Source organism: Cheilinus undulatus, linkage group 15, assembly GCF_018320785.1.
Source record: "Cheilinus undulatus linkage group 15, ASM1832078v1, whole genome shotgun sequence".
Lineage (NCBI taxonomy): Eukaryota > Metazoa > Chordata > Actinopteri > Labriformes > Labridae > Cheilinus > Cheilinus undulatus.
The window spans coordinates 29,499,637-29,511,760 of NC_054879.1; the positions used below are offsets into that span (position 1 = coordinate 29,499,637).

Sequence of the window (12,124 nt, forward strand, 5' to 3'; positions counted from 1 at the left end):
CTGCCCGGACAGTGCCATAGACCATGCTTACCTTTCAAATCTATCCCTTACTCTGCAATTAACGTTTTGACTTTGTTATTTCTTCAACAGTTTATTTTCCCATGCCCCTGATGATGTGTAATGGCATCCAGAGCATGACCTGGGTTGTGTTAATCTTTCTTCCTGCTCAATGGTGTCCTCAGGCAGCTTAAATGCCATATCTAAGCCTTACTTCAGCCTCAATACTCGGCCTGAACATGCCTAAAAGTTCTGCACAGTATTGTATGTTCAATAAATTCTCTTGCTGACTAATATACTTCCTTTTACCTAAAATCCACTGTGAGTTACAATGTGTAAGTTTGCCATTCTCAATATGTACTGATCAATTCAGTTGAGAAGAGACAACAGAGGAGCAATTATTACACAGATATTTTAGTAACAGTAGTAGTTTGTCGGGAATGCTGATGATACAGTGGTGACTCAAAGGTTTGGCAGTCATTCAAGCTGTTTATTTGACTTAGCAATTTTGTGTTAATCTGAGGACATGAGTACTTATTCAGCTCTGGCTTTAGATGAGAAACAAGCCTCTTTTGTCACCCAGTACTGGACAGGACAGACACTGTGACATCAGATGTTAAAGGTCCATACTTGCATATAACAACTCAACAGAAGCAATGAGTAACCACAGGCATGTAAAGATTGACCAGCATGGGAGACACTGATTATGTAAGCTACACTCACCAAACAATAACACATCATTTACCAGCTCATGCTGTGTTCAATTTCGACTGGTTCCTGACTGTTTGGTTAACTTTAAACCAATCAACTAAATGCAATTAATATTTGCATTTAATTGGATTTGAATGTAGTTGCTCACAAACATCCCATTCTTCAAAGTAAACTGAAAACAAATTACAATCTTTCAGACAGGATTCATTGAGGGGCACTGTATAGGCTTAACTTGTTTTGGGCTATGTGGACCTGCAGAGTACAAGCTGATAAACCAGTTCATCAGCCTGCCAGAAAATACACCAGAACGAAAAACAGCAAAGGTAAGCATTTACTAATTACCAAGACGTCATCTTGTGCTTTGGGCTTACTGTACTCAAACCTTGGGCTCTGTTCCTTTACTGTCACTAAACTTTCTTGTTCCCTCTAATGTTTCAACATTATGACAAAAGCTTAAATGTCAGCTAGTCTTAACCAAGTGTGTCCTCTCAAAAAATTTATTCCTGTACCTTAAACTACCTGCAATTTTTCATTACAACACTGACCATGCATGTGAAGGCTCTGTTGAACTGGCTTTTTTCTGAATACATGACTTAGTGCTTCAGAAAAAAAATCCATTACAGCCGAATACTGTACTCCAACCTTCCTCATGTACCACAAAGGTTATGTCCAGCCTTGTTGCTGTAAATAAATGTAGCGCTAACAACACAGTAGGTGCCCTGCCCCTGCTTGCAACCCACACCCTCCATCTGCTGTGACAAATCTGCCTAATGAATGGCATCCACTTCCAGGAGCATTACTGAATCAGCACAAATCAAAGCGGTGGTTGTCAGGCACTTGCCTTGAGTTTTCGTCTGACTAATGAGCCAGTCAGGTGTGTGTTGGTGTGTGGACCGGACGATAGTAAAAGGAAGCTAAGCAACATCCAGTAACAGTCATGCAGAGCTGATGTAGAGGCATTTCTGCTATCCAATGAGCAGAAGAGCAATCAATTAGCAGCTTGAGGAAGTATTATATTTCAGCTCTAAGTGAAGGAAGTCTGAGAACAGGATCTACTTTATAACATGCTCAAGTTAGACTGTGGAAGATGATACACAAAATGTAGACACTGAGATTTGTTCACTTGGTTTTTATGCAGACATTTACTATAAAATAATTTTGCTTATTGTGGACAACAGAACAGCTGTGTTTTGGATATCAATGTATAAAAAGTGAATGATGTCCTGTCTAAGGGTCAACAATGTCTGAAAGTGTGGCTCTCTGTGTTTCTCTATCAGTTTCATGTTAATCCTGGTGTTGACACTGACCTGGTTCAGCTCAATTACTGTATTTCTGTGGGCTCAGCAGCTCTGAGGTAAAGGCAGTGTGTAATACGCTGTACTTGTTAATGTTAACAAGTATAAGCTTGCTGCCACAGGGGTTACAGAGGGATGTACTGTAAGACTAAGGGAAGTGGATCTGTTGTCTACTAAAGTAAAATTCATAAGTACATGAATGCCTTTTATTTTCAAACTAGTAATCTGTTTTAAGAAAGAGCGTCACTTTTTTAAAAAGCTGTAATTATTATTGATAAATTTATCAAATTGTCATGGATGAAGGACAGCCATTATACCATAACTTTATACTTTACTGTTCAGACAATGTCATCAGCTTTTGCTGTATACCACAATGAAACCGAGAGTCTTGGTTGGCACCTATGTGCTTTAACCAGTTTTACTTTTATTCTTCAAATTCAAGAAAATTGGGAAGCACTTTATTTGAAGGGGTATGCATAAGACTGAAATAACATTGTCATAATCATGACATGATAACCGTCAAAGAAAGCTTTTAGAACATTTCTGAATGTCATCATGAAGTGTCATTATGTCACCTTTAGTGCAAAGCTGATATTGTTTGATCCCTTTTTACTTCTTTGTTTGGTAAGGTTATGCTGTAGCCAGCTGTCTTAGCCTAGCCGAAAGACTGGGAATAACAGGGGAGAGTGGGATTAGATCCAATTTTTTATTTAGCCTATGTGGCTTTCCAGTTAAGGAAAAAAGCTGCGGAGCAACCACACAGAGTGTAAGGTACATACATTTAAATAATGGCTGTCAAGATTCATTGTATTAACTGCTATTCATTAAGGCCCATAACCAGTGCATTATTTTTTAAAGTGGGATTAATCACATGCATTATTGTCCCTTTCAGCCAACTTTGGCTACGCCACACCAGAGTCTCCCTGCAGCTACAGTAGATGAAAATAAGTCCACCAATGCCCCTTAATTTTTCATTTCACTTTATAGAACTCACAGACAGCTCAGTGAACAAGTCAGAAGTCATCTGCACCTTTCCCTATTTACTTTTCAGTCCTTAACAAGTTCCTTTTTCGGTGGTGGAGTGTGTGTCATATTCCTAGATCTACTGATAAAAGCAGCCCTGTATCCAGGAAGTCTATTTCCCTTTGTTTAAGGCAGCAGAAAAATTCATGCAAAACAGTGGAATTAAAAAATGCAATTAAAAAGATGCAATTAACCAAACAAATTTTGAGATTAACTGTAAATCAAATTTTTAACTTTTCGACAGCCCTTGTTTGAATTAATATCTCTACCAATCCCTGTGGTTGTCAGATGATGTTAGCATGCACCATTTCAAGAAGATGGATAGTAAAAAGCCTGAGATGCAGCTCCACGCATCATTCAATAACGGCTGCTACTGTTCTGAGGGCTTTTTGACTTACAGGCCTCTAGTCCTATCATGTGACTGAAAGCTATGGCAATGAGTGGTGCAGGAATGAGACCTATAATGCAGAAGTGAGCGAGCATCTGACCACTTCTGGTTCCCTCACCTGGACGTCTGTGGGATGTTTGACTGATTTTACGGTTAAAAGCCTGAAATAAGGTCTGTGGTGAACACAAGCTCAAGGGATCTTAACATTTTTTCCTTCACCATAAAATACATCAGAAAAGTGCTCCGCTTTTGAATTTGATATTTTTTCGCATCTTAATAAAGATGGATGCTAAAGGGCAGCTAACTAGGGCTATAGCATTTGTCAGGACCATTATATGCCATCACACTGAGCACAGCAACTACTCTTCCAATCACTCTAATCAAGCTTTTAACTTTCAACAATTATATTTACAAACCAAATATGATGCTTGTATAGTTGACTTATGAGGATTATCTTTATGAACCAAATGTGTCAGTTTCATTAACTTTTACTGGACACAGATCTCATTTTTAGCAATGATCCAAAAACCCACTGAAAAATCCCTTAGGCTCACTGCCGAGAAAACCCATGTGACGCTAACGTGCAGGTTTTTTCCCACAAAATTACACCATCACTGCACTGCTTCTATTAAGAACTTTCTTCTCTAACTCCAGCGCAATAGTGGGCAATCACACAATGAGTGTTGCTCATTTTGTTTGTAGATTTTGTCATGAGTTGTAAATGAAGTACTTCCTCTCTTAGCAGCACAGTACTCTGTCCCTCCCACTGAAACAGCTCTTGCTTTAGTTTAAGTGAGGAGCAGACAGAGCCACCACATGCACTCCAGTGAGTTTGAAAAGTAATAAAGCTAAAGAGGATGACAGAACAGCAGCCATTGTTTAATAAAATGTAAACATCTTCATCTTCAGGCTTTAAATTCATTTGTTAGGGTTTCCAACCAGTCCAACCAGTAACAGTGCAAAATAAGATGCAGAATTGTCTTGCAATTTTGATGGATTCTTTCTTCTATTGAACACCAATCTAATGAAAACTGGTTGTTCTTTTAAAGTTTTTGCACTTTTTGATACTTTCCTTGATTAAAATAATAGTACTGTTTCAAAATAAACAGCAGTAAAAAGTATCAAAGCATCCAAATTCTTCCAATGTACACAGAAAACAGTCAACACTGTGATTTATGATTTATTGTATTATTATTATTTTCATCTCCTTTAGGCAAATAATGATGAGAGCTACACATTGTCTATTGATGGCTTTTCTTTAAAGAAGCATAAACTAGTGGATTGTGTTTCAGCATGGTTATTGCAGCATTTATATGCACATGGTCTAAAATTCCTGCTGAGGACCAAATGCCAGCAGAATCTGTTTTTGGGGACAAATCAATAAGGGGCACTCCCTCCATCAGGGCTAACCTTGCTCACTCCTTAAATCTGAAAATAAAATGTCACAGTAAACATGTCTGCTCTCACATATTGATTATTTTGGCCTAAAAAAACACAAATTTATAATTGACAGGGAGACCATTTAAGTTTGCCAGCCATGAGAGATGGAATCAAAGAGCTGTGTGTGGGTGTGGGCCTGTCTGTGAAGGCAGTTTAGATTAAATTGTTTTGACAGGCAGGACTCCACCGTCCAGACAGCTGCCCTCTAACAAACTGCTGCAGTGGGTTTATCCCCTCCTTCATGGAATCACCTTCATACAACCCACACAGTGGTCAGTAACAAGGACAGAATTTGTTACAGCGTTGTGAGCAACAACCCTTGAAACAGTGGCACATTGTAATTAAGGCTGCATGAAATGACCAAATTACATCATACTTTCATCTGCAGCAGGGCAACGATTCTGGAAAATAACCTAACTGCGATTTTTTTCCCCAATATTGCAATTGTGACTTGATTTGCGATTATTCCTTAACTTTCCTTTATTCCTAAACAAGTGCTGAACAATTTTATAGAAGTGTCTAATTCTGATGATTTTGACTCATGTTGCAAATTGGATATGAATGCATTGAAGGGTTTTTGTCATTCTTATACTAAATTTTAAAAAAGTACAAAAAAGAAGGTAGAATTTTTTGTAGACTATTCTAAGAGATAATGGCATCTGAACGATTGCATGATATGTCATGCATAACATCTCTGCTGCAAAAAAAAAAAATTTGAAACTCGTATTTTGACATAAATTTCAGGTCAAAAAAATGTTGCACCTTTTGCGATTTGAAAATTGCAGCAGGCCATATTGCGATTTAATCTAATTTTCGATTAATTGCCCAGCCCTAATCTGCAGATTTTTTTTTTCTTCTTTTTTCCATTTTAACATTCAATCTCTAAAATGTTCACCAACGTTGACATTTCCCAGTTGCCTTTTCTATCTTATCAAAAGGTATTAAATATACAATATCATAAAACTGCAAATCCTCACTTCAGTCACTGGGTAACTAGTATTCCTGGCTACCATTACACCATGAAGATATAAGAACATTCAAAGCAACTGAGAGAAAAATCTTCTGGAAAATACAAGTCAGGGGATGGATACAATAAATTTCCAAGGCACTGAACATCCCCCCAGAGTTCAGTTAAATCTATCATCAAGGAATGGAAGGAATATGACATGTGTAAATCTGCCTAGATCTCTGAAGGGGTTATGACCTTCAGCTGAGATGGGAGAGACTGCAGACAACAACTTTTGCCTTGGTTCTTCACCTAGTCAAAGCTTTAAGGGGAGAGTGGCAAAGAGAAAGCCACTGTTGAAGAAAACACATAATATTCTTGACTACAGTTAATGAAAAAGCATGTGGTAGACTCCATGGCCAAGTGGAAGAAGTTCTTTGGTCTGATAAGACCAAAATAGAGCTTTTTGGCCATCAGACAAGATGCTATGTTTGACAAACACCAAACATTACACATCACTACAAACACACCATTGCAGCTGTAATGAAGCATGGTGGTGGCAGCTTCATGCTATGGGGATGCTTCTTGGCAGTTGGCTCTGGACGGTTTGGAAAGGTAGAGGGTAAAATAAATGCAGCAAAATATCAGAAAGTCCTGGAGGACAGTCTTGCCTAGTCTGCAAGAGAACTACAGCTCAGGAGAGTATTTTCATTTTCCAGCAAGACAATGACCTGAAGTATACAGCAAAAGCTACACGGAAATGGTTTAAATTCAACAAATAGGTCTTTTCCACCTAGCGGCCCGGCTCAGTTCGGTGTGGAATGGCACGCATTGTTTTGCATTTCCATATCCTATCTTAGCAAAAGCTGGAAAGGGTCCCCAAAAAAAACGACCAGTACCATCCCACTTTTCAACCTTCTGTAGGGGTACCAATCTTACCTATCGCCCCAAAAAGGTGGAGCTAAACACACAACAATAGGGGGCTGCACTGACGTCACGTCAGCGCGCGACACAGCTGCTCGGCTCCAGGCTGCACGCGGAAGTCTGCTCTGTGAGGGGCGGGCGAAAATGGGAGAAAAACAAACTAATGTCTGCATACAGGGATATTTGGACTTGACAGAGATCCAAACTGTTTTCTAGTCTGTGAATATTGATATCTGGGCACAAACCAAGTTTCCTGATGTTTATCTGGACCTGATTTTAAGAACACAAAGCAGAGCCAAAAGTGACACATCAGCCTGGTCTTTCGGCGATGGATGTGAAACTAAATTAATGTTGATGTTTGTGAATAACAAGCCTTAGATCAGTTGATTATCTGTCCTGTAACTAGTTATTCATCTACTTCTTACTTTAGGTAATTTCTGAAAACATCGCTTTATGGTTGTTGAACATGCTCGTAAAATTTTGGGCTGCGGCCTATTTTAAAATGAGATCAGTGCACCCAGGATTTCTGACTTAATCTAGCTTGATTTAACACCAGCTGACCTTTTACTTTATTTTTAATGTGGCGAATTCTCACAGTACAGCTCTGAACTTTCATATTTTGTTGTACAAACTGTGCTAGACTAGATATATTCACATATTAACATACTGTTATGACTCAAAGTGTTTCTGTACACGTATTCCATCAGCTGAGGATCTGTACTGACAGCGGTTAACATAATGAATAAGCAGTTTTTTTTTTTTAAAAAGCACTTTCAGCTGAAATAAAGCTGTTTAATGGTTATTTCCTACTGATTTCTGTCGCTCATCCTTTCTTCAACTCTGCGGTCGGACCCGCTGACTCGCGCTGCACGGGACGTCACATGCATGCCTTTACAGCCCACCCACCAAGTGAGGGCACGGGTGTCTGTGGAAACACAAACTATTTTGGGGTTTAGCGTACCAAACCGTACTGAATCAAACCGGAGCCCTTGATGGAAACAAGGCTAAGGAGAATGTTCTGGAGTGGCTGAGTCAAAGCACACACCTCAATCCAGGGGAGAATTTGTGGCTGGACTTGAACAGGGCTGTTCACACTGGACCCCCATGCAACTGACAGTGAATTCAGGCTAGAAATCTGATTCTAGATTGGTTATGAGTTTACAATAAACTTTACACTGACACTTCTACTTCCTCTGGTTATTTCTGTTAGAAATAGGCCACCATGAATAGGAATAATAAACAGACAAGAGATTGGAAGCAATAAATGGACACCCTGAAGCCAATCAGAATTGAGTATTCATCAAGGCCATTGCATAATAACATAGAAACCACTATACTTTTTGATTTAGCCGTTTATTGATTCTGGAACTTTGTCGTGATAAACTGTGCTGTCTTCTGAATTAAGACTGCCAGGGCAACTTCAATTATTCTAACCTCTTTAATAATCATACTAGAATTGACGATGAGGATAGATGATAATTTTAAACTTTAACTTGAGGGTGTTTCTAGCCACAAAGAGCTGACAGGGAACACTAAAACATCTTCCTATTTGATTATCCTGCTGCAGAACATTTACCCTCAACATCCAGGGAGGAGTCAGCCAAAGACTCCAGTCTGAAGGATCTTGGACAAACAGATCTGCACACATCAACTGTGAATGTACAAACTGAGATGTCATAATATAATTTCAGATCCTGTTAGCTTTGACACAATGCCAACATATTACACAGTGTCTTTAACCTTACAAATTTAAACAGGGAGCTATACACTTCTACTTATGGACACACCCAACTCATACCTGTGTTTGCAAAGGAAACGTGTACAACAGGAAGCAGAGCAGGAAACGGTCTGTTTCAGTGATGAGCACTATGGTCTACAGTAGTAGACATATGATACAGTTGGCTCTGCAGTAAAGACTAAGTGATTATATTACTAAAGGTTTCAAGGGACTGCAACAGAATGTTAACTTCCTCGCTAAATCTGAAATACATGGCAGATGACTTGCACATGAGATTTACAATATCCTTCTGAACAGATATTGTCTTCCATTGTTTCCAGGTAGTATGAAATTGACTAATGAAGGTATCCAGGTGTCATGTCACAGTTTAAGACTTTTATATGATAAATCAGACTGAACAGACATTTTTTTTAATACCACATCAACAAAAGTAGAAGTCATAGGCAGTGAACATTAACATAAACCTATTTATCAAAATCATTATTAGAATCCATATATGCTAAAATGGCATTAGAATACCTGTAATTCATAAATATCTAGCATCACAGCCTTGTAGACACATTTTTTTAATGGCCAGATCACAATCTCAATCCCATCATCATTTTTATATTCCATTTTTAACCTGACTAGAAAAAAACCTAACTTATGAGGTTGAACCATTTTTTTAACCATAGCGTCATCTGGACTTTTTGTTATAAAACGCTTTAAAAACATCAACCCTGTGGTGCACCGTCAAGCTCTAAACATCATTTTCTTCAGGACAACCTGGGCTTTAAGAATATGTGTGCTGCAGCAATGTCACTTGAATTTTCTAAAAAGAATGGGACTACAAAAACAGAAGAAAAGATTTTATGTATTGAACCCAGCAAACATTTTTGACTACATTTTTTTTTATCACAAATTTGTTCTATCTCTTTGGGACTAACAAAAAATAAAAAGTAATCATTCCAGTACCATTTTTTTTAATGTTCACATTTTTACAAAAAAGTCCTTGTGCTTTTGGGAATTTTAGTTTGTTGTTTGTTTATTTTTTTTAAATGCCGGGACTCTGAGGGACAACTTACAGCCTCTCTTAGTCTATTTCTATCTGAGTCATTCAGGCTGTCTTCTCCAAATTCAAAGTATGTGCATATGTGCTGTTTAGCAAAGCATGATTTGGTGACAGCCTGTCACAATGCATTCTGGGATACAAACAGACAATATGGCGGTAGGTTAACTGGCTAACTGCAGGAACGATCAAAAATCGATAATAAATTGATTAAAAAAAAACATTAATCAGAGTTATTGGTGTGGATTTAATTTTTAAAGACCCAAGGAAGTAAGTCAAGTACCAGGCTCACTGGTAAACATTCTGTAAGAGCTATGGAGGCGTGGCTAGCGCCATTAGGACAGCACAACAGAGGGCTTTAAGAAGAAAACAAACAAATATGTGCCTACTATGGTTCAAAGTTAACTTAATAACACGTGTTTCTTCTTGTTGTATACAACACTTCCAACTTCAGACGCTTAAAAACGAGGCAGAACAATGGATATGAAGGGGCCCCATGCCTGGGTTTGCCTTGGGCCCCAAAATTTTTAAGTCAGCCACTGAGTATAACCTTCACAAAGAGCAGATTTATTGCAAGAGTCCTGAGTGGTAAGAGCTAGTTATATACTCAAAACTCAGTGTCATACTTGTAAATGAACTTGAAAAATTCTACTTCAAAGAAGACTCATAGATATGGCGGAAAGCTGACACAATGACTGCATACTGAAACTGAATCTTGTATTTGGAACACTTGTCAAAGATTTAAACAGTACCTGGTAAAATGTAGTAAGAATGGCAATACTTTGATGTGTAAATTGAACATTACAGATGTTTCGGACTGGATTATACATAAGCAATCAAAAATCTGATAATTTCATTGTTTTAATTAGTAATTAAACTAATTGTTAGATGCAGGCCTTCTCTTTCTTCATAATGCTAAAGCCACAAAAACGTTCTTTCATTGCAGATTATTTTAATGCTGCCTAACCAGTTCAGCTCTGACTGTCACGAGACATGAAAGGATTCTGCACCACTTCCAAAGGGCACTTCTGTAATTCTCTGATAAACACCACTTACTGCTAGCTTCAACTCACACCCACCTGTGAATTTTCAACACTGCTCAAGTCACAGAGTTTTGAACTTTCAATTCCCTTTAGCAAACTCGACTGAATGAACAACTGAGTCCTGCTCTACTGAAGCAACAACCTACCCTTCCGGATGAAATAAATAAACGGCGGAACATTTAGCTCAATGAGATAAAGGCTCGTGACAAAGACAACGTCCAGTTAGCTTAACGGTCCTATTTTTCCTGTTTGAAACGTTTGTCCTAGACGTTAGTGAACCTGAGAGCTCAATCACAGGGGAGTCACCCCGTGTAACACAGGCAACCGTTGACCAGAAACCGTTCAGTACAGACACCAAAGAGATGAATCCAGTGATTTTACCTGCGCCACAATAACCGCAGTCCACCCACATTATTCCCAGCTACTCACATCTGAGCACCAAGTTCAGTCAAGGGCTGTCAACTTTACCTCCTGCACGGCGGACAGGCTAGGAGACGCGGGGAGGAGGGATTTGAATTTCTATCCCTCCTGAGTTCCTCCAAACGGACCCAAACAGCCTCCAGGAAGGTCACGAAACCCACGGCAGTTTACACAACACACGTAAAATGTTCGTTTTACTCACCAGCAACACCAGCATGAACATTTTCGCCTCTCTCATCCGACTCCCGTAGCGGTTCCGAGAGGCCATGATGCCGTTGCCACGTCTGGATACGCAGGCGCAATCGGTTTTCCACGGATTCTCTTGGACGGCGCAAAGCTCTATGGGAAATGTAGTTTTGATGGAACGTTCTGTGGGAGGTGTCGCACCTGCCTCCTCTGAACAGCCTCACAGCAGCCTGTCATGTTGTTTGGTTATCAATGAATGTAAGTACTATTGTCAACATGAATTTGTTTTTATCAGCACCACGCAGCCAGCCGTACTGCAACACAATTAATTACACATGAGAGTAATTAGTAAATTGGCTTGAGATTGAATGCTCTTAATTAGCTCTTTATCAATTCCACTCTCTTTCCTTCCAAGACTAATGTTTGATTATATGGTGGCCTCCACAGATTTAGTCCAGTGCTTGGACTTAATTAAGTTTATTTAGAGAATTAAGAAGTAAAACAATGCAATAGCCTATATAGAATATGGTAATAAATATAACAATGCTATAATAATCATTTGTATTCGACCCCTTATCAAGGCGGGAACACAAAGTGCTTCACTAAAGCAACTTAAAAGAGGCCATTACATATTTGAATAAAAAGCAGCAAAATGCAGACATGCTGATAAAAAAGAACCACATTAGAAGAGCAAATAAAAAAAGTAAAGCTCTAAAACAATTGCTGATATGCACACTTCAGACAGGATTATCTGAAAACTAAAAAGCACTAATCCAATAAGTATAAACCATAAGCTTCAATTAAATCACCTTCATTTTCAAGTAAGTCTGCTCTTGTTCTGAATTAGAGGGGTTCTTTTACATTCAAAATGCTGTCTAAATTAAAATTTAAAGCTCCTGTGAGAAGTTTTAAGCCAGTTTTAACTGGACTGAAATTAATACTGATGTCTCTATATGTCCTACATA

General features: G+C 38.7%; 1 protein-coding gene across 1 annotated transcript in view; it reads right to left on the reverse strand.

Annotated features, from left to right (window-relative positions):
- The window catches only part of pdia5 (protein disulfide isomerase family A, member 5), a 114,447-nt gene extending 103,192 nt beyond the window's left edge, over positions 1 to 11,255 (reverse strand). The window contains exon 1 of the mRNA XM_041807244.1: positions 11,176 to 11,255. Coding sequence (XP_041663178.1) covers positions 11,176 to 11,241 — 66 coding nt within the window. The 5' untranslated portion in view covers positions 11,242 to 11,255. The remainder of the gene's footprint in view (positions 1 to 11,175) is intronic.
- Between the last annotated feature and the right edge of the window lie 869 nt (positions 11,256 to 12,124).